This window comes from Piliocolobus tephrosceles, chromosome 9 (genome assembly GCF_002776525.5).
Source record: "Piliocolobus tephrosceles isolate RC106 chromosome 9, ASM277652v3, whole genome shotgun sequence".
Classification (NCBI taxonomy): Eukaryota; Metazoa; Chordata; class Mammalia; order Primates; family Cercopithecidae; genus Piliocolobus; species Piliocolobus tephrosceles.
Window position 1 is genome coordinate 105,216,801 of NC_045442.1, and position 24,208 is coordinate 105,241,008.

Here is a 24,208-nt window from a genome sequence, read left to right on the forward strand (position 1 = left end):
CTTGATCTAGGCTCACTGCAACCTCTGCCTTCCACGTTCAAGCAATTCTCCTGCCTCAGCTTCCTGAGTAGCTGGGATTACAGGTGTGCATCACCACGCTCGGCTAATTTTTGTGTTTTTAGTAGAGATGGGGTTTCACCATGTTGGCCAGGCTGGTCTCAAACTCCTGACCTCAAGTGATCCACCCGCCTCGACCTCCCAAAGTGCTGGGATTACAGGCATGAGTCACCGTGCCCGGCCTGAACTTGCTCTTAAACGGAGAGTATCATTTTATTTTTCTCTCCACAGAGCTGCTTGTTCCTTAAAGTCAGAACTGATTATACTCAGGGTAGTAATAACAGAAGCTCTAGTCTCCATACTAGAATTATGGACATCCTAAATTTTCAAGATGTAGGAAAATATGTTGTTAATGAGAAGTAAAAAAATTATGTTCCAGACTTTACAGAATATTTAACTAGACACATCTTAGAGGTATACTTCCCCCACTGAATCTTTCAAGCACATGTATATAACTTTTCAATCATAATTCCAGCAGACAGCAGAGGGTTATAGAAACAACCAGTGGATTGAGTACCAAAGACACACAGTTTCATCTCTGGGCTCGCCACTTGACTAGCTACAAAATCCTTTGGAATTTCCTTACTCTATAAACATCTATTTTCTAATCTGTTAAATGGGGGTAACAAACCCCATTTTACAAAGTAATAACATATGGCATATAAATAATAATTTGCTGTTGAGTATAGTGTAATATAAGATGTGTATAATAGAAACAATGAACCACAGATAATTACTGTAGGGGTAAGATACCAGCATAGCATAGGTACCTATGATCTACCTTACAAAAGGGACATGAAGGCTTGTGCCCAGTCGGCTTCTATGACTCTGCCTTCACACTGTCCCCAGCCCAGTGCTGAAGTCTGTCAGACAGAGTACATGCGTGACCTCTGAACTATGACATGCAGCCATGCTTGCATGTGGGGGAGTCACCACTTCTCAGATGATAAGCAACCATTCCTGGTAAGTGTATGAATCAATCACTGACGCGGGTGGAACACTCTGTGACATTCCCATGTTTAAATTACAGACCATTTTCATTGTTATTTGAATATATGCTTTAATTCATTGAATACCGAAGGCACTATAGTGGGTGACAGAGAAGTTTAAAACGAGCTCCTGGCCCTCCACAGAGTTCAAATATAATTTGAGTAATAATGCAAGGTAACATATGATGGATAATTACGATGTATAATGTACTACAATAGTAAAGAGAAAGAAAAATTTCTGGGAACATCTGCAATGTAGCCAGTGGCAGGTGGGACATTTTGATAAACCAGAGCTTTTAATCACTATGGTAGGGGACTTATGAAGCTGAAATTTCATTTCAAAGGTGTCACCAGGAAAAACAAATGTATATTTTTAAATAAAGTGAAATCTAATTCACAAAAATGAGAAGAATAGATGGTCTAAAAGGTGGAGAACCTAAAAGGCATTTAGCTTATCCAGTATATGAAAATGAAAACGATGACTCGAAGTTTCACAGCTTTTGTATTTGAAGGTAACCTTGGGAGAAGTGAGTAGACCTAGAATTATTTTACTGTTAGACACATCATGCTCACAGCATATTATAGTTTAAATGGCAACTGCAAAGTTCAAAACAACTTTTGTCTGTTTTATATAGAAAGTACACGAGGTTAAGGTCTAAACTAATGCATTTGTCATTTCTATTTGCCTGTGTCAAAATCTACTGATTGTTTCTGTGGCGGGTCACACAGAGCAGAGATGAGTGGCGTGGAAAACAATGGGCTCCCTTTCAAGATACTTGTTAGTATTAGGAACTTCAGGCAAACCAAGGCAGAAAAAAACGCTATTACTCAGAATTTATAAAATACTTTTAGCAAAATTATAATGCCTAAAATAATTATGTATTATATAGCAGTTATGATCCCAAAATGCTTAGTTGTTTTCAAGCATATGTGGAGAAACAAAGCTCCTATTTCTTCAGAAAGTCCTCTGCTCTGCCCTGTACATTAAAAATATATTTAGGGACCAGCACGGTGGCTCATGCCTGTAATCCCAGCACTTTGGGAGGCTTAGGTGGGCGGATCATGAAGTCAGGAGATCGAGACCATCCTGGCTAACACAGTGAAACCCTGTCTCTACTAAAAATACAAAACATTAGCTGGGTGTGGTGGCGGGTGCCTGGAGCCCCAGCTACTCAGGATGCTGAGGCAGGAGAATGGCATGAACCCAGGAGGCGGAGGTTGCAGTGAGCTGAGATCGCGCCACTGCACTCCAGCCTGGGCACAGAGCGAGACTTCGTCTCAGAAAACAAAAAACAAAGAAACAAATATACATTTAAAGCAGAAAGTGAGCAGAGTTATTAACTGTATTAAAGCTGAAGTGTTTAGTCAATACAATTCCTACCCTCTTCAGACTGTCTGAATTCCCTTTTGAAAATAGATGAATAATCACTATATATACATTTTCTTCAGGAAAATCAGAAGATTTAGATGTTAGGAAATCTTAGGAAATCCCACACCTGGGTAAAGTTGTCCCTTGTTTTCCTTCTCCTTCTCCTTTCTTTTTTGGAGACAGAGTCTCGCTCTGTCACGCAGGCTGGAATGCAGTGGCACTATCTCGGCTCACTGCAACTTCCACCTCCTGGGTTCAAATAATTCTACCTGCCCCAGCCTCCCAAGTAGCTGGGATTACAGGCACCTGCCACCATGTCCAGCTAATTCTTTCATTTTTAGTAGAGACGGGGTTTCACCATATTGGCCAAGCTGGTCTTGAACTCCTGACCTCAAGTGATCCATCTGCCTCAGCCTCCCAAAGTGCTGGGATTACAGGCATAAGACACCATGCCCGGGCTCTCCCTTGTTTTTCATTGAATTTTGAGTCTGAGTCATGAAGCGGCACAATGGCAGGAAAGCCCATAAAAGGTGCACCTCTCCAGCTACGGCCTAAACAACAAACTTAAATATTTAGGGCCAAAGGGCCATTCCAGGAGAGATTCAAGATGACTACATTGAGCCCTCAGACTTGCACAGCAGTATGGAAGGGTGGTCACCATGGGCAGAGAGAGGCTGCAAGCGTCTCCCATGGCTTATAAATCAGGTGCAAATTTAAGTACAGATTACTCAGCACAGATGAGTAATACAATGAAGGTTCACTTTCATCATTTAGGTCTCACCTCCTCAGAGAGACCTTCCTTCATTTTCCTAATTCAGCAATTTCCCTTCCTTAACTGGTCACTCTTCATGCACTCTACCATGCTCTGGGGTACCTATTTGTGCATCAAGCTTTTCTGTATTTTCTATTACATCTTAAAACTGAGTAGATGATCACATGGTATGAACATTTTACAGGCTTCTGAAACGTGTTTGTAGATTGATTTTTTTTTTTTTTTAAGACAGTCTGTTGCCCAGGCTGGTGTGTGGCAGCATGATCTCAGCTCACTGCAACCTCTGCCTCCTAGGTTCAAGTGATTCTCCTGCCTTGGCCCCTAGAGTAGCTGGGATTACAAGCGTGCACTACCATGCCTGGCTAATTTTTGTATTTTTAGTAGAGTCGGGTTTTGCCATGTTGGCCAGGCTGGTCCTGACCTCAAATGAATCCCCCACCGCACCTCAACCTTGGCCTCGCAGAGTGCTGCGATTACAGGCATGAGCCACTGCTCCCAGCTATAGATTGATTTTTTGAAAGCTTGCAGAAACTGCACTGTAATCATAAACACTTCTAACTTGCTGCATCCTCACAAGCAATGAATATTTTCATTGAAACATTTTTAATCCTTTGGGATGCTGAGGTGGGCAGATCACCTGAGCTCAGGAGTTCAAGACCAGCCTGATCAACATGGAGAAACCCCATCTCTACTAAAAATACAAAATTAGCTGGATGTAGTGGCTCATACCTGTAATCCCAGCTACTTGGGAGGCTGAGGCAAGAGAATCACTTGAATCCAGGGGTTGGAGGTTGCAGTGAGCCGAGATCATGCCATTCACTGCACTCCAGCCTGGGCAACAAGAGTGAAACTCTGTCTCAAAAAATATATATTTTTAAATCTATTTTTGATGGGGGAAATGGTAGCCTATTGTTGTATTTGCATTTATTTGATTATGTATTTACTTAAGAGGATAGATTTTGGGAGAAATAAAGTAGATACATGCTTAGCACATACTACATACTTAATTCTGTCAACCATTATTAGGAGTATTATTGTTTTGAAACTAGATAATAAGAAACATGACATGTTTTGGACTCAGAGGCTTCCTTACAGCATTAGTTGTTGTGATGTTGCTGAAGATTTGTGAAGCTAGCAATCAGACAGAGTTAAATGAAGGGAAAGTCTCCTGGACTTTCTTGAAACCATCCTTGGTGTCAGGTTCACATTTGCTCCCTGGTCTCTTTCCCATTTGCTTCTGTGTGTCCTCTTGGTCCTGTGACTACATTCTACAGGAATCCATTCATGAAGCTGGCATTTGAGTGACTTTCCTGGGGAAATCATCCTCTTTAGTGTTGATCTCAGTGGACTGACTTGACAAGGGCAGTCACAACATCAGCTGTGGTTTCTGCAGCCCTCGCCTGCAGGTCTAGACCCCTTCCTTGTCAGCTTGCTCACACTGCTTCTATTGCTCTTGCATTGCCTCTCTGTGGCACACGAAGTAAGACTTCTCTCACCTTTCAATAATATGAGTAATTTTGAAGAAAAACGTAAGCCCCAAGCTTGAAAATTTTTGCTTCTGTCACCATGATGATGATATTATTATAACATAATCTTATCAGAAGGTTCTTGAGATATGACAAGCTACAGTCTTCAAGTATTCCTTAGAATTTGACTTTAAACAGAATTATAGAACATTGTTAGAAGTCAGATCTCTAATAATAAAAAATGCACTTGGAAGACCTAAATGAGGTACCATTCGTTGGGAAGATGGACTCGAATAATGGTGAACTATCGGGGGAACCTGCCCCCAGTATTTCAATGTAGGTTCTTCCTATTTTCCATAAGTGGTGGCCGGCTGAGAAATAAAGAGAAAGAGTACAAAGAGAGGAATTTTACAGCTGGGCCACCGGGGGTGACATCACATATCAGTAGGATCGTGATGCCCACCTGAGCCTTAAAGCCAGCAAGTTTTATTAAGGATTTCAAAAGGGGAGGGGGTGCAAGAACAAGGATTAGGTCACAAAGATCACATGCTTCAAAGGGCAAAAAGGAGAACAAAGATCACATGCTTCTGAGGAAACAGGACAAGGGCAAAATCAGAAACTCCTGATAAGCGTCCAACAAAGATCACAAGGCAAAGGGCAAAAGCAGAATTAGTGATAAGGGTCTATGTTCAGCGGTGCACGTATTGTCTTGATAAACATCTTAAACAGTGGAAAACGGGGTTCGAGAGCAGAGAACCGATAGGACCTCAAATTTATCAGGGCGGGATTTTTCCCCACCCTAGTAAGCCTGAGGGTACTGCAAGAGACCAGGGCGTATCTCAGTCCTTATCTCAACCACATAGGACAGACATTCCCAGAGCAGCCATGTATAGACCTCCCCCCAGGAATGAATTCCTTTCCCAGAGTATTAATCCTTGCTAGGAAAAGAATTTAGCGATATCTTCCCTACTTGCATATGCATTTATAGGCTCTCTACAAGAAGAAAAATATGGCTTTTTTTGTCCGACCCTGCAGGCAGTCAGACCTTATGGTTGTCTTCCCTTGTTCCCTAAAATCGCTGTTACTCTGTTCTTTTTCAAGGTGCACTGATTTAATATTGTTCAAACACACATTTTACAATCAATTTGTATAGTTAACACAATGATCACAGTGGTCCTGAGGTGACATGTATCCTCAGCTTATGAAGATAACAGGATTAAGAGATTAAAGGAAGACAGGCATAAGAAATTATGAAAGTATTATTTGGGAACTGGTAAATGTCCATGAAATCTTCACAATTTATATTCCTCTGCCGTGGCTCCAGCCAGTCCCTCCATTCGAGGTCCCTGACTTCCTGCAACAGTGAACTATTTCAAATCTTTGTTTCCTTAGTTGAAGTTCTGAAATTACCCAGGTCTGGGATAATTTAAAATATAGAATAACCTATATTTCTAGTTCACAAATAACTTTAGCACTCAGAAATGAATATTTATTGCCCTTCCATGTACTACCTAAATCTTTAAGAATCAACAATAATTTTATTTTTTTTATGTAGTCTCATCACCTACATTAGTACACACCAGACCAATCAACCTGTACTTACTGTGTGGGTCTTATTTTTTTTTTTTTTTGAGACGGAGTCTCGCTCCATGGCCAAGGCTGGAGTGCAGTGGCATGAATTCCACTTACTGCAAACTCTGCCTCCTGGGTTCAAGCAATTCTCATGCCTCAGCCTCCTGAGTAGCTGGGTACAGGCGCATGCTGCCATGCCCCATTAATTTTTGTATTTTTAGTAGAGATGGAGTTTCACCACATTGGCCAGGCTGGTCTCAAACTCCCGGCCTCAAGTGATTCTGCGGACCTTGGCCTCCAAAAGTGCTGGCATTACAGGCATGAGCCACCATGCCCGGCCAATCTGTACTTAGTGTGTTTTTATTTCTTAGCACCAATCCAGATAGTAGTAGATGAACACTGCCTAAGTAGGCTGACTACATCCTCATGTAAAGAATAGACAGTTCTGGAATAGTCTTCTCCCCACTCCCCCTGACACACCACCTCATCATTTTACTATAGGAGAACACTTTCTACTACCTTCTGATAGTTTTATGCAAGCCCGAAGTTTTAAAAAGATTCTTCCAAAGTCACCAATTGAAGTGATTTGAGTACTTTGGCTCGTGACATCTTTCTTTTATAAAAGGTTGGTACATGCAGTGACAGGGAACACTTAGTTATTTCACAGAACTTACACCTGGGGAACAATGTCATAGCCTTCTCCAATAGACAAGTTCAAGTTCATCATTTGACACTGCTCCACAGTTGTAGATATTTCAGAACGGGGAAATGTTAATAGCTGGTATATATGACCCTCAATATTCTCCTGTATTTCTTGTTTTCAAGTCATAAATCAGTATCTCTTTTATTTTTATAAGTTTAGTCCACTTTTTTATGGTCCTACCCATTTTAGGTCATGGGAGAAAGAATGAGATTTTTGTCATGAGATGGCACTGGTAATTCACCTGGGTTTGTGATGCTGTCTTTGTACAGATCACTGCAGAGGATGTGATATACTCAAATTCCAGAAACATTTGAGCAGTGCCTACTCTGTGTGTGGTTAGGGGTAGGTGGGGCTGGAGAAGGTAGAATTTAAAGATGAGAAAGATAGAGTTTCTTTTCTTTTCTTTTGAAATGGAGTTTTGCTCTTTCACCCAGGCTGAAGTGAAGTGGACCTGATCTCAGCTCACTGCAACCTCTGGCCCCCAGGTTCAAGTGATTCTCCCGCCTCAGCCTTCCGAGTAGCTGGGATTCTAGACACCCACCACCATGCCTGGCTAATTTTTATATTTTTAGTAGAGATGAGGTGTTGTCATGTTGGCCAGGCTGGTCTCGAACTCCTCACCTCAGGTGATCCACCCTCCTCAGCCTCCCAAAGTGTTGGGATTACAAGCGTGAGCCAGTGTGCCCGGTTGAGTTTCTGTTCTTTCGGGCATGGCAAAGATGCTCTCTGCCTTTCCATTCCAACCCTAAAATCATGTCTGAGATTTCTTTGCTTGTGGCTATATTCTCCTTTTCAGTTATTCCACCTTCTAGTTCTAGTTCCTTCCTGTGAGGGATCTCCAGCTGTCATAACCCTTGTTGGCCTCTGCTGCCAGCCTCAGTGCTCCCTGGGATTTCCTACCTTCTTCTATCCTGCCTTATGTTGATTCTCCTTGGCTTTTCATGCTAAGACTGACCTATGCTTCTTTTCTTTCCTTCTTTCTGATCCAATATAAATAATCTAATAATTAAATAATTAATAATTTATGATTTAATAATAACCCAATAATTAGTAATCTAATAGATTATTCCAGTAAAGTAATCTGTGCAGAAGAAAAGGGTGCTCTTATCTATTTAGAAAGAAAGAAAAGAAGGAAAGAGCACCTTTTTCTTCTGCACAGGAGATTACTAGATCCCCGGTCCTTGCTTACTTGTTTGTTCATGAGAAAAACCATGGATAGCTGTCAGAAGCCCCTTACTCTGGTCCTGGTTTCATTTCACTGTCCTATAACCTTGGGCAAATCACAGTTGAAGAGAAGGAGTCGCTTTAATCAATGAAATATAGATAATCTATTTAGATTTCTTCTAGTTCTAATATTTCAGAATGCACAACTGCTTGGATATGTCATGAAACTCAAGAATAAATGCAGTTAAGACTGTGGACAGAATGTTTGCAACAGGAAAGAAGCTACATAGACACATGTAGTCCCTGAAGTCTGTATTTTAGTAAAAGAACTCCTACTCACCACTGCTCAAATGAGTGTGCCTATTCATGAAAACATTGCCCAGGGTAGAGAGAAACCATTGAGAAGCAGTTGCTTATTCTAACCATTGACAGAAATCCTCCTTTATCAAACAGAAAGATTTTAAAGGTTGAAAATCTAAGATTTCTGTAAGGGTGCTACCAGAACTCAGGATGAACTGAGTATGTTTTATGTTTATTACAGTGGAAAAAAAAACTTTTTCCACTTTTCATTTTGAAATAGTTTAAAACTTACAGAAAATTTCAAGAATAGTACAAAGAACTCCCGTGTACCCTTTACATGGTGGTTATTCCATAATTGTTAATGCATCACCATGTTTGATTTTTCATTCTCTTTTTCTATATACACATATTTTTAATAACACTTTAATGAAATAACTATTTTTTTAAATTCTAAAAAATGGTGATAATACATGTCCTGTAAAAATGTAAACTCATTATAAAATAAGATTTATGATTTGAAATCTGTTTCTTCCTGCATTTTCTATCCAAAGCTGATATTGATGATCCTGTTAGTTTTTACATTAATGTTAATAGCAAGTCACAGAGAATGTTGGCCATCATTAACTTGAGATGATACAAGTCATTAATTCAGAATTTGACAAATAACCTAATGAGAAAGTACTTTGGATACTTCCTAATAAAATATTCATGTTTTATTTTACATACATTTTATTAAAATTTGAAGAGATGAGTTTTAGAATATTTCTCCCTTAGGTTCCTTATTCAGAAATATATATATATACGAATGCATGCTAAGATGAAAATTCCAATTTAGTCACTTTTTGTATATGATACCTGTTTCTCAAAACCATTTAAGAGATGTAAAGGATTTTACAGATTTATATTGTATTAATAGGTATCAGCTTAGAATAAGGAGGCATTCGGATTAGAAATTCAGAAATACAGTGTTCTATATATTAGGGTTTCTTTCACCTTAAACTATTTTTCCATTACTGTCATGTTTAAATCTTTACCAAAAAATTGTATTTTGGTTTGTCAACAGTATGCTGTAATCTCACATGTAGAAAATGACAATACTATCATATGGATCTAGGCTTCTAACTATGTATTTCACTGAGAATTACTTTTTATCAAAACTTCTAAAAATTTAGCCAGGCATGGTGGTACACGCCAGTAGCCCCAACTACTCAGGAGGCTGAGGTAGGAGGATGACTTGACCTCAGGAGTTCAATACTACAGTGAGTCTTGATTGTGCGACTGCACTCCAGTTTGGGCGGCAGGGCAAGACCCCAACTCAGAAAAGGAAAAAAAAAAACTTTTAAGAATATCATTAAATTATCAAAATAAGTACCACAAATCCCCATATCACATTAAGGGTGTCGACCAAGCTTCACCAATGAAAGAGAAACAGATTAAGTGTGCTACGCAGCTGCTCAGCAGGGATGAGGAACACAGAGCCGGAGAGGCCGTCTGTGAAGCCAGAGGGAAAGAAGAGCAACAGGTCCACAGCCCGGAGTTGCTGCCAGGGCCCCGACACACCTCCAAACACCCAACCACGGGACATCAGCTGCCATCTTCAGTGTGTGAAACTTTTAAGGAATATTTAAATGTGGTCTCAGACAATAACCTAACACTTGGTCAAGCACTTAAAAAGGAAGATTTGTTGTATTAAAGGCTTCGCAAATGTATTTGGCTGCTTTGACGCTTAAAGGAAATGCTTATCACTTGGAGAGCTAAAATGGGACAAATGCTACCATTTACACACATATGACTTAATAGGCAAGAAAGTTGGACTTAAACTTCACACTTTTGAGCAAAACAATGTGAAGACCCTGATAAGGGTTTGTTTTTAATTGTCTATACATTTTAAAAAATCACATGACTGGTTATTTTTACTTTATAATGTAAAAGGTTTTGAAAATGTAGGTATTTTATATTAAGTGAATTTTTATTCTTTGTAATTGCCACAAATTATGGGGGGTTGGAGCCCACATTTAAAATCTCAAACACTGTAAACTTTAGGATGTGAACAGCTAGAGATGACAGTCACACACATTACTTTCTGCAAGAGAAGCCAGAGCCGTAACTGCAGTTACTGTTTCCACTATGCGCTGTAAATAGTTTCCTGCTTCTAAAACGACTTCTGACATTCAGTTCTAAACCCATGGGTGCATGTCTAAATGATGCCTGTAAAAGCTCATCCTTCTACAGAAATAAATAGTAATTGCTCATTTTAAAAACAAACTTTAGTTCAGTTAATAGTCAGATGTGCTGCTCTAATAGGTGAAGAAAGCTTACCCAAAATACAAATAGGCACATATAAATAAGCGGAGTGAATCTTCAGGATTCTAGAACAATACTCTGTAGCATCATACACATGTTTTAGGTGCTCACTGGCCCTTAAGAACAATGGCATTTGTTCCAATTCAAAGTCATGCCCAGGATTGACCAGTCCTTTGTGTGTGCTCTCCTTGATTTGAAGTGTAAACTTCTAGGGAGCAGGGATCATTTCTTTTGTATGTTCTATACCACAATGATGATACCACAGTGCAAAATTAAGACAAAGGACAAAAACCACCACTATTGCAAGAACAGAAAAACCAAACTATCGCAAGAACAGAAAACCAAACACCGCATGTTCTCACTCATAGGTGGGAACTGAACAATGAGATCACTTGGACTCGGGAAGGGGAACATCACACACCGGGGCCCATCATGGGGAGGGGGGAGGGGGGAGGGATTGCATTGGGAGTTATACCTGATGTAAATGACGAGTTGATGGGTGCTGATGAGTTGATGGGTGCAGCACACCAACATGGCACAAGTATACATATGTAACAAACCTGCACGTTATGCACATGTACCCTAGAACTTAAAGTATAATAAAAAAATAAAAAACAAAACAAAACAAAACAAAAAAACCCCACCACTATAGCAGCAGCATGAGAATACTTTTGATAAGGTATGTACATTTCTCATGCGGGATTCTAATATGAGGTAGGTGATTCCAGAGAACTTCAGCCCTTATATCACAGTTTGATTACTGTTGAGCTCCCTTTCCCATAAAGAAAACCAGAAAACAAACAAAACCAAAACCTTGGCTATATATTTATCGTGGAAATTCAGTGTGAAGGCTATTGTGAAAAACATGCTTTCCTTCTTGGAAATGGGGTAACTGCCATTTGAGCTGTAAACTAAAAGCCTCTCAGCAAATGGAAGTTGACAGTGTATGACACAATAATGGTGTACGAATGTAATAGCAAAGGCTGAAATATGAATACTATATTCATGGAACTGACACAATCGAGAGTAAATTATATACTTTTCAGCTGCAACTCATTTAGAAGAGTTTGAGTCTTAAATTTTAAAATAATTACAGCTCTACTTCTTGGCTGATCATCTTCTATTTGCAGGATGGGGACACAGATTACCATCTAATTTTCAAACTATTGTTTTCAGATACAAATAGTATCTTTAGATTTTATTAAAATAAATATATATAAAATTATTCTTCTAGTACTGGGAAACTGTAAAAGCTTCAAATACTATGAAATATCAAACTCCAGAAAAATTTTAGGAGCTACATATTTTACACATAGAAAGACAAGCTCTCTTAACATTCTAAATATCTAGATAATAAGGAAAATAAAGGGATGCAAATTGGATGCTCCAGGTTGTTATTAAGAGATTCTGAGGCACATAGTAACTGTCCATAGGAAAGTAGGTTATGAAGAGAAAGGAGGTATAGCTGCCAGTGAGTGGATAATAGAGATTCCTGGATTTAGGAAAATGTTTCAAAAGTAATACAAACAGTTGGAAACAACTCCAAGAAACATAAAACTATCTACTCTGCATGCTATAGATTAGGTCACCATTATAAATTCTTTCACTAAAAATATTTAATTGTAGTTTATTGATTTTTTTTTAATGGAAGGCAATGTGAAAATGATATTCAAAATACCTTTGTAAATAGCTTTGCTGGAGTGTCCCACTCTCTATTACGAATACACTGAAATTGGACTAAATAGGAAAACACTTTCAGCAGACTGTTATTTATGTTCTAGTGTTGTAGAACTGTCAATAAAAATAATGTTTATTGGTTTAAGTAAGAACAGAAGTGCTTCACCTGTAAAGGTGCTGCCCAAGGCTTGTGCTGAGATCTGGCCGGATCATTTGTACATCTCATGAAAGTGAGAACACTGTTTCTTTCTGATAGGCAATAATGGCTCTATTAAACCAAGGAGGTCTCAGTTAGGTCAAATCTGTGATTATATTCTACCAAAAAATGTAGACCATGACTTTAATTCAAGATTTCATAGTAGTTTCTCATTTACAGAAATTAGTGTAAGTGTGCTCTGTGTCTGTGATAGTTAATACATACAGGGAGGCTGAGGCAGGAGGACTGCTTGAGCCCAGGAGGCGGAGGCTGCAGTCAGCCGATATCGCCCCACTGCACTCCAGCCTGGGTGACAGAATGAGACTCTGTCACCCAGGCTGTTTTTTTTTTTTTTTTTTTGAGCTTTTCTCAGTTACATTTTCAGCCTTCACCTGGGTGTTAGAAAGAAAAAACAAGTACACTCACGTGTTAAAATCAAGAGAGTCATTGACTAATTCCGTATCTTCTGGATAACACATTCATCAATCTGATCATACTCAACTGCCAATGTCTACTTCATAAAATTACGAAGCAGAAATTCCTAGGTAGTTACTCTAGGAAGTCACCTGAAAATACTGGAAATTGTTTTAATTCCTCAAAGTGTTTTGTATAATCCTGGATTCTAGTTGAATTTTTCTATTTTGTTGCAGGAAATTTTGAGTTTGTTTTATTTTGAAATCCTCTCAAGGATGTCTTAAAGGGCTTTATAGAATAATTGTTTAACAAGCCCATAGACAAAAGAATTAAGAGCATTGGGATCATGAATGAAATTCAAGGCTAGCAATCAAAGCAACTTGTAGGCCAGGCTTGGTGGCTCACACCTGTAATCCCAAAACTTTGGGAGGCTGAGACAGGCAGATTGCTTGAGTTCAGGAGTTCAAGACCACTCTGGCCAAAACAGTGAAATCCCGTCTCCATGAAAAAAATGCAAAAATTAGCCAGGTGTGGTGGTGCATGACTATGGTCCCAGCTACTTGGGAGGCTGAGGCAGGAGGATTGCTTGAGCCCAGGAGGCGGAGGCTGCAGTCAGCCAATATCACCCCACTGCACTCCAGCCTGGGTGACAGAATGAGACTCTGTCTCAAAAAAAAAAAAAAAAAAAAACAATTTATAAACTGTAACATTTTATAAAAAGTGAAAAGCAATAATTATTGAAATATCTGTACCTTGGTTAAGGCTAAAACCAGAGTCTACCCAACCACCAAAAGAACAACAGAGGTCTTCCAATGCAAGTCAGTAACTCATCAGATGAGCAATGCATGGGGATGCACCTGGTCCCATAAAGTTGGCGGTTCTGATAGATCATATCAAAAAGTTCAAACCAAAAATTTTGTACTTGTTTTGGTCTCTGGCTCAAATGGATGCTGTGAGTATTGTGAAGCATTAGAGCAGGGCAACATTAGTTTAATTAATACTTATTGTGCACTTGCTACATGTCAGCCTCTAAAAAGACAAAAAGAATTAAGACACAATATATGACCTAAAGGAGTTTACAGCCTAGTGAGAAAGACAAAAATGAACTAATGACTGATGAGATGAGGAAGGGCTATTCCAGGGGAGTTGGGGAGGTCAGAGCCAGATACGCCTCAGTGTACCAGATGGGGAAAGAAGAAACGCAATGCAGTGAGTGCTGAACATGCTTTCAAGGAGCTTGGCTGTGAGGGGAAGAGAGAGGACCAGGCTACAGAGATAAGCAGAGTGTAAAAGGGTTTTGTTGTTTATTCTGTTTGCTTTTAAGGTTTTAAAGAGATTTCTTCACATATCTAGGCTATGGGAGGGCACCGATGGAGAGGAGTAAAGAAGGAGACAAGAAGAGGGAGAGAGGGAGAGGGAATTAATATCTGATGGAACATTCTGGGATAGATGAAAGGGAGCTGAACAACTAGATACGGTCTTAAATTTATGTCTTCTTTTGGCTTAAGAAATGTCAAAATCGCAATGTTTTATTTTGTGACCACTGTTTTCAAAATGTAATTCCAAAATAAATTCTTAAGAAGCCTAAATATTTTGAATAAAATGAAGTTCATGTACGTCTAATTTAAATGCAAAACAATATAATATTATTTGAAGGAGACAAATGACATATTGGATGATATTAAATATGACTCTTTTAGACTTAATAAAATAATTAAAATATTCTTAGTATTACAGTTCATCAAATGTGATTTAAGTAAGTCTGATTTTTCTCTAAGGAAGAATATTTTTTGAAGCTGATTCATAAATTACACATTGTACCCTGTACAAAATTATCATTTCATGGCATTTGCATCAAACCTATTAGCTTATGTTCTGTTGCCTAGCTACTGGAATTCTGAGGTTTAATGGCTTTTAGATGGATACTGAAATTTTAAACAGAATTTCAGCTTATGTAGTCTACAGAAAGAAAAACTGTTGGACACATCTGTTTACTTAAATTTTCAAAGGAAATTTCTTTGTTTACAAAGCCTCAGAATTGTAAGTTTTGGAGAAGAGTGTATTGATTATCAATGGAGGACACTTAACATCACATATGAAGTCACACTAAATTCACGCCAGTTTTTTTGTTTTTATTTGTTTTTACTATGGACGTGGTGATAAAATCTTTTCTTTATCTTTCTAAAATGTTTAAGGCTTTAAGTCTATGGTTAAGGTCCTGCTTCATTTGTACAAGTCTGCTTATAATACACACATGCATGCATCTTTATAGTAAGTACTTAGACTTACCTGTTCCCATGCAAACACATGTTGATTATAATAATACTGAATTTGTTCATTTGCAATGTTAATGCACAGCTGCTCGAAGGAATTTTTTTTGAAATTTTCAAAGCCAAATATATCAAGAATGCCAATGCTCAGCTCATCACCATTCCCACTAGAAGAATTGAAGAGGCATTATTTTGAGTTATTTCCTGAAGAGGTAATGTAAAACAGGGAATCTTAGAGTTACCATTTGTGATTGACCTAAGAAACTACTATAAGAACATACACTTAGAGTGAAACTTTCTTAACTGAAATAGTTTCTCTCCATAGCACATAAAGATAATGGCAGATACTGATTTTTATATGAAAATGGAACAGTATTTTCCTTGAACTATAGAAACTACTCCGATACTGTTGTATACTGAAACAAAAGAAACTTTTTCTTCTCCTAAGAACAAAGTCACAGACTTGAGTGAGTCAGGAATTACAAGAACAACCTGGGTAGTAATTAGAACACGGCAAAAATATATTCAATAGAAACTGTCCCAGAAAAGCAAAAATTCTGTTAAAAAGTATAGTTTTTCATTTTAGGAGAACAATTTTGATAATCTTACTAAAAAGATTTTAATTATTTTAAAGAATTGTTATTGTTTTTGGATCATTTGCTCATAATTTTTTAATATGGAACAAATGGCAACCTGGAGAAATACAAATACATAGGGATTATTTTTACATTTAAATACTTTAAAATACAATTAGATTCTATTTTACAATTAAGTATTTCAAATACATTTTTTTTTTTTTACTATTGGTTAATAGGTTTACTCCTCCCCAAAGAAATATATACACTGCAGAGTTATGCTGATGTGAATTTTTAAAAGAAAGTACAAAAGCTTCTCTTTGTGTTCATCATTTAGGTATTCCAGGGTTACACTTAGTATTATGTAAAGGAGTGATCTGGAAATGACAGTCAGCAACTGCACACTGTGAGCTGAAGGATCCGCCCTACATTTGGAGGAAGCAACTGAATTCAAAATCCAGGCTGCAGAATACTTTAAATATGTGCTGGGATGGACAAAAGGAAAGCTATCTGAGTGTTTCTGAAAGTTCTTATTTTGAATAATAATTCTGTATTATTGTATGAGGCAAGATGTCTAGTTAAAACTTATGCTGGTTTAGTAAAGATTATTATCCTTTTACAATCTCTTTGCCCCACAGGATCCCACAGAGATAAATATTTAACTCACTGCATAAAAAAGTGTTAGAGCCAGGAGGGACCTTACAAATAATCCAGTTCAGAGATTCTTAAAGTAGGATCTGTTAATGGCTTTCAAGAGGACTGGAATCATAAGTGTGCAATATTTTCATGGGGATATAGAAATATATCTAGTTTTTATTTTTAAGTGAAGGAAATAGGCAGTTTTCAAGACATTCTTAAAAGGCTCCAAGATACACCCAATAACTAAGACCACTGACTTGTCATTCAAGGCCTTTTTTTTTTTTTTTCTTTTTTTTTGAGATGGAGTCTCACTCTGTCGCCCAGGCTGGAATGCAATGGCGCGATCTTGGCTCACTGTAAGCTCTGCCTCCCGGGTTCAAGCGATTCTGTCTCAGCCTCCGGAGTAGTTGGGACTACCGGCACCCGCCACAATGCCCGGATAATTTTTTTTTTTTGTATTTTTAGTAGAGACGGGGTTTCACCATGTTAGCCAGGATGGTCTCATCTCCTGACCTTGTGATCTGCCCGCCTCGGCCTCCCAAAGTGCTGGGATTAGAGGCGTGAGCCACCGCGCCAGGCTCAATGCCCTTATTTAACAGTTGAGGAGGGAAAGACCCAGACAAATGCAGTAAGTTGCCCAGTGTCCCATAATGAGTTAGTGGCAAAGCCCAGCATACAACATATGCGGTTTTAAAACTTAGTGTACAACTTAACAAAGTTGAACTACATTATTTCAAATGGTCTCCCTTTAGTTTTTAAACTTTCTGTAAAAATTTTTAAAATCTAAGAGTTAGACGGTTTTCATTAGTGAATGGAAAGGAAAGTTGCCATTTAGTATATTTAGTATATGTACATTTAGTACACAGGCTACAGTGGATATAGTAGATCCCCCTTCTGGGTAGGTACCATTTAGTGCCAAACATGCAGAGGATAATTAACAAAATGAGGCCAAATCTCTAAATATCTTGCCTACATTTTCTGGAATACACAGATAATAAAAATCCCTGAATTTGTTCCACTTTCATATGAATGCTTGACATAATATAGATGACCGTACCAGAACATACAACCATTCTGACCATTACATCACAAGGGGAAAATGGTATAGATAGTACCTAGGAGGTACAGAAGCAATTTTGAGAGACACAAAGTTAAGAACATGGAGAAATAATGGATGAGCTCTTAGACAGCTTGACTATACGTAGTATTATGGTGCGGCATGTATTTTAGTGAAAAAAATAATGAATTTCATACTTCCAATGTGTATAAATGGTCTTTTACGCTTAGTAAGCAAGTGTGAATGAGGTGATCTTATGGTAGGCATCCATCTTGCTTTTCCATATGCAAAATGGCATTTATCACAGAACAAAGCTTTAGATGTAAGGACTTGTGTCCACGTATAAGCCCTGCCTATAGAGAGCATTCAGTCATCATGGCTCTGCCATTTACTATTACCTACATTTATCTAGTGCATTTCTGAACCAAATTTCATTGGAGTTACAGTGAGGCTGTAATGGCATTACAGTGAGAGTTAAAATATGAAAATAAAATTTTCCTTTATCTTTAAGGTTTAATTTAAACCCCCAAAATAAAAACAAAGAACTGCTGAGCTGACATTTTATACAAGCATAAAATGCTATATGCTTCATGGTACAACTTCTAATTTAAAAAACCTATTAGTTGATAGTAAGATATCACATTTTAAAAATTCACTTTTTATTGTGTTATTTATGTTGCTACAGGTTTTATGTTGCAGCAGTTTAAAAGTGTTATAGTTAAGTGGCATTATGAGGTGGAACTATTAGGAAGTGAAGCTTATCTACTAAATTATAATTTTAATAATTTAATTATATCAATTATAGAAACATCTTGAAAGAGATCTATACAAAACATTCAATTAGAAAATAGATTTACATCACCTGACATTTGGGAAAAAATGTTTCTGTAAAAATTTTTACCTTGGTGATGAGTCATGCTTCAACAAACTGTTAATGCAATTGACTATCCAACTAAAGAGACGTCCATATAAGGTTTTAGCCATGGCATCCCTGACATCGGTAGCTTTTTCTACAGTATTGGGTCGTATAATTGTTTCTCCTCTAGTGACCACACAGTGGGAGGTGAGAGCTTCTTGTAGCTCATCTGCCTGAATGCAAAGCAAAGAAGCACCTGAAAAACAAACAGATGCATTGTTAGAAGAAATTGTGGCAATGAGTTCACTCCCCCAAAATGAAAATGTCTTAATCTGCCTTCTTCAAATGACATGAATTAAATGTGTGGAGATTATGTAATGTAAAAATATGATACTATTCAACATGAGTCCTATGTCTCCTCTTGATCACTTTTCTCAACTTTTCTCAGCTGGTTAAACTTAGGCTACTGCATGTTATAACACAACCCAAATCACACTGGCTGGCAGGGTAATACAACTGCACAAGCAAGTGGTTGTTTATGTGATGTCAAACATACCATCACTAAATTATGCTAAATCATTTTAAAATATAATGAATAGCTTTGGCATAATTTGGATATCATTATTACCTACACATTTTCAAAATGTAGAAATTAATTGGAAGGTTACATAGACTTCAGGGGTATACCTCAATAAATGTATTTCAAGTACCTTCTGCAATACACAACAGAAAGAGCATAAACTTACCTTGACATTCATGTACTTATACTTGACATTCATGTACATATCATCCTACCTTTTAGTTTCATACTTCAATTACTAAATTACGTTAAAACTGGATGCTTGAACAAACATTTATTTGGCATTTAATGTTGATTACATTTCATGGGGAATTTAAAATTAATAACCCTTTAACTCAGTGAACAAAACTCATTTTTGAATATAATAAACATCTTTAACCAAAATTATTCCATGACAGATTGGCTAATTTTTCAAATCTGTTGTTTGTGACAAGATGTTTCTTGGTTATGTGCTAAGATTGTTAAATCCTATATTTTTTCATATCGTGGAAGTACTATAGGCTCATTGCAGAAATTTTACCTTCTAAGTTAACATTCTGCATTTCTTTCCTTCTAGGCATATTTACTACCATTAGTCTGCACAAACATTTTATCTCATATAACATCTTATGCATTTCCCATTTTGTTCAATATTGTTTGTAAATATGCTTTAATTTGGTGCATAATATTCTGACAAATACGATAATATATCAATAATTTTAAAATTGGCGGATGTTTAAATTGTTTCCCTACGTTCAAAATTGTAAAAAAAATGCCAGTATAGGCCAGCCGCAGTAGCTCATGCCTGTAATCCCAGCACTTTGGGAGGTCAAGGTGGTGGATTACCTGAGGTCAGGAGTTTGAGACCAGCTAGGCTAATATGGTGAAATCCCATCTCTACTAAAAAAATACAAAAATTAGCCAGGCATGGTGGCACAGACCTATAGTCCCAGGTACTCGGGAGGCTGAAGCGGGAGAATCGCTTGAAGCCAGAAGGCAGAGATCGCAGTGAGGAGAGATTGTGCCACTGCACTCCAACCTGGGCGACAGAGTGAGACTCACTCTCAAAAAAAAAAAAAAAAAAGCCAGCATAAATATTTTAAGCATAAATCTGTGTTCATATTTTGTACTATTTTCTTAGCATAGGGCAGCAATTTTTCAAAATATGTAAATATGTAAAAGTTGTTTTTTTTTTTGACACATTGTCTCGCTCTGTCATCCAAGCTGGTGTGCTACAGCACAATTATGGCTCACTGCAGCATCACCTCCTGGACTCAAGAGATCCTCCTACCTCAGCCTTCCATGCAGCTGGGACGACAGGCGCATGACAACCTGCCTGGCTAATTATTATTATCTGGTAGAGGTAGTGTTTCACCATGTTGCCCAGGCTGGTCTCAAACTCCTGGAATCAAGAAAGTTTTTTGATGTATACTATTTAACTGCTCTTCAAACAGTCTGAACAAATTACACCCCTCTCAGCCAAATAAAACACCAATAATTTCAATTCAATTTCATGGACATCAGGGACTATCATTTTTCTAAAACAGCCAATTTGATAGGAGAAAATGTTTTCTATTTATTTGTAATTGATTCCTAGTGAAGCTGAATACTTTCTTCTTTCATATTTTTATTGGTAATTTGTGTTTCTTAGTTTGAAAATTGCAATATTTTCATTGATATGTTAATCTTTTCCTGATCAATTTATATGAGACTCTTCATAGCTTAAAGAAATGCTTTGATATATATGTTGTAAATATCTTCCCTCAGTTTCATTTGTATTGCAATTTTATTTATGTTTTCTTTTTTTCAGGATAAAAGTTTTAATTTTTATGTAGTCAAATATCCATTTTTTTAAAGAAAATCATTTGTGCTTTTGATTTTCTACACATAAACTTCTTCAAGTCCTTTCTCCCCTCAAAATTATATAAATCAATTCCAGTCTCTTTTATGATTTTTTTGCATGTAAATGTGTGTATGTTTGGAATTCATTCTGATATACAGTATATGACAACGATTCAAATTCCTCCTCCCCAAAATGGTTAGCCAGTTCCCTACAATACTGATTGCCTAGTGATTTGTAATGCCATTTTTGGTAACATACTTTGGATCTGTTTCTGAACAGTGTCTCCCACTGATCTGTGTGTCTATTTCTGTTCCTACGTTGTTTATTTATTTGACATAGATTTATTGTCTACTACATGCTAGGCATTTTACCTGGGGATATATTGCTAAGTACAATACTTTCTAAAACAAAGCACTAGTCTTGATGATCTTTATCCAGCAAGAATGGGAAGCCAATCAAGAAATTTAAGCAGGAAGAGAAAAGGAGAAGGAGGAGGAGGAGCAGAAGGAGAAGGAGGGGGAGAGGGAGGTGGAGGTGAAGATGGAAAGGGAAAGGGGGAGACTGAGAGAGCCCACTAATACATGGGTTATGTGGTTTCTGAAATAATTGTGGAGAATGACCTGGAAAAACTCAATTCTTGATGTGACATGAACAAATGGGAGGTCACTTGTTCAGGTGAGAGGTGATGTTGTTTTTGATGAGAATGGCGACAATGATGATAAAGAGAAGTGGTCAGATTTGAGAGATATTTATGGGACAAAATGGTCAGAACTGGTGCTTAATTGAAACAACGCTTTTGTAAAACCATATGGAAATGCAGCCTTGGTTTGGACATAATTCCTTATAACTTTTCATTGGAAAGCATTTTAATATAAATTAATAAAGTTTTTACTTTCCATGAGTGGTTATTCCAGAAAGTACGTTAATTAATTTCAATGATATTCATATTAATATCAATGTTTTGTAACCTATATGACTGTCTTCTCATGCAGAAGTAGGTTCTCAATCATCAAAATCATTTTTTAGTATGGTTGTTTCTAGGTATACTCTTACCTACAACCTATCTCTATTGCAACTCATTCTATGGGCTGCTGCTAGTTCTTATGAATATGATCAGATGTAAGACTTACATCTTATCAATGGGTTATTCCTTCTACTTCTGATAAGTTAGTATCATACATGCCAATTAAATTTTTTATATATGGAAAATTAGAACATGTTTCCTCGAGGTTTCCAGGCACATGCCAGTCACTACAAGCCAACTCCATACACTTGTGCTACTGTATTACCACACTGGCTCCAGAGACACAGTGGGATAGCATTTATAGGGATGTTGGGGACAGGTGCAGACCAGGATAATTTGGCACTTAGCCCCAGAGACACAGTGGGATAGCATTTATAGGGATGTTGGGGACAGGTGCAGACCAGGATAATTTGGCACTTAGCCCCCTAAAACTATCCCATCTCATTCTGTTCCTGAGCATAAATCAGGAAAAAGTATATAAATTAAAATTTGTATCATGATTCTCCATTTTGTGTGTATGTGTCTGTGTGTGTGTGCGTGTGTGTTTGTGTTTCGAGAGAGAGTCTTGCTCTGTCACCCAGGCTGGAGTGCAGTGGCACAATCTCAGCTCACTGCAACCTCTGCCTCCTAGGTTCAAGCGATTCTCCTGCCTCAGCCTCCTCAAGTAGCTGAGACTACAGGCATGCGCCACCACGCTTGGTTAATTTTTGTATTTTTAGTAGAGACAGGGTTTCACCATGTTGGCCAAGCTGGTCTCAAACTCCTGACCTCAGGTGATCCGCTAGCTTCGGCGTCCCAAAGTACTAGGATTAGAGGTGTGAGCCTTTAGGCCAGGCATGGTGGCTCATGCCTGTAATCTCAGCACTTTGGGAGGCCGAGGTGGGCAGATCACGAGGTCAGGAGATCGAGACCATCCTGGCTAACATGGTGAAGCCCCGTCTCTACTAAAAATACAAAAATTATCCAGGCATGGTGGCAGGTGCCTGTAGTCCCAGCTACTTGGGAGGCTGAGGCAGGAGAATGGCATGAACCTGGGAGGTGGAGCTTGCAGTGAGCCGAGATCATGCCCCTGCACTCCAGCCTGGGCGATAGAGTGAGACTCTGTCTCCAAAAAAATAATAATAATAAAATAAAAAAGAGATGTGAGCCTCTGGATCAGGACTGATTCTCCATTTATTATTATTAATGAAACAGCAAATATGGAATTATGAGAGTGTGTGCCAATATTAAAAACAAAATAACAAGGCATACTAGGCAATACTAAATAGAAAAAAGCTGTGCTGTTGCAGATATTAACGGAAAACCTTAAATTACTGGAAATATTTTATCAAACTCTACTATTAAGGAAAACTTGATTTGAAACAAATACTATGACATGCTTCTCTTGTGTAAAAATGATTGCAAAATTAATCAACCCAGGATGAATGGGTGTAAAATCCATCTAGTATGAAAACATACAGGTCTTTATTACTTATAAAATGATATAGACGTTAAATCTGTAAGACAATAACATAATTCTTTTTCAGATCAGTTTACTGAATTTTAACTATACTATCTGTGCTTTTATATCAAAATGTAAATACCTCCCAAAATAGTCATAAAAGCCTAGTATTTAGAAACATTTTCTACAGTAATCAGTTAATTTGTAAGCATGAAGATGTTTTAAGTAGTGGACTTTTAAATTTTAATTTTACACACATTAAATCTGAGTATTCTTTTAAGGATTCTAGGTTAGCCCAATTGCTTGAAATGATCCTTATGTGATACTTACAGTATGTCATAAGACTTTGAAAGATTTCAGTTTTGAATAGAAGATAATAAAACTTACAGTTCTCCAGGGCTGTATGATTAGAAATGTGGCTCTTGTCAATCTGGTGTTCAGATGCCACAGAAGAAAATTCAATGTTGCCAACATTCAAGATTGCAGCCAGTATACTGTATATACTTCCAAGTTGCTGAAACACACCATAGAAACATTAGCATCATTCTTCTCTTGAGTACAGCCAACCAGTGACTATGACTGGCGACAGACAGGGAGAGAACCCTCAGACCCTATCATATCTATCTGTAGACTATGATAATGCCACACTGAGATCCAAGTTGGCTCATCCTCTTTCATTATTTTAACCTCAGAGGTTAGCATAGTGCCTGTTACCCAGTAAGTGCTTAAAAATATTTTATAAATGCAAATATGAATAAAAAATAAAAATGAGAAGCTATTCTCAGAGGAAGTAGAAATGCCTCATTCATTAGGCCATAGATAAATCTATCCATGCAGAACTGAATTTCAGAACTTAGTGTGGTTGTTACCATATGGATTTTCCTTGAGGCCATCTTAAAAGTGAGGCTATATGTGTGAATAAAGGAGAGCTAAGAAAGAAAAATCAAAAGATCCCAGGACC

The 24,208-nt window shown here is 37.7% G+C and overlaps 1 protein-coding gene across 1 annotated transcript in view; it reads right to left on the reverse strand.

Annotated features, from left to right (window-relative positions):
- Positions 1 to 24,208, reverse strand: part of MYO3A (myosin IIIA) — a 263,818-nt gene that overhangs the window by 70,686 nt on the left and 168,924 nt on the right. Inside the window, exons 18-20 of the mRNA XM_023194848.2 lie at positions 23,635 to 23,761; positions 18,426 to 18,636; positions 15,273 to 15,420 (exon numbers count right to left, since the gene is read on the reverse strand). Coding sequence (XP_023050616.1) covers positions 15,273 to 15,420; positions 18,426 to 18,636; positions 23,635 to 23,761 — 486 coding nt within the window. The remainder of the gene's footprint in view (positions 1 to 15,272; positions 15,421 to 18,425; positions 18,637 to 23,634; positions 23,762 to 24,208) is intronic.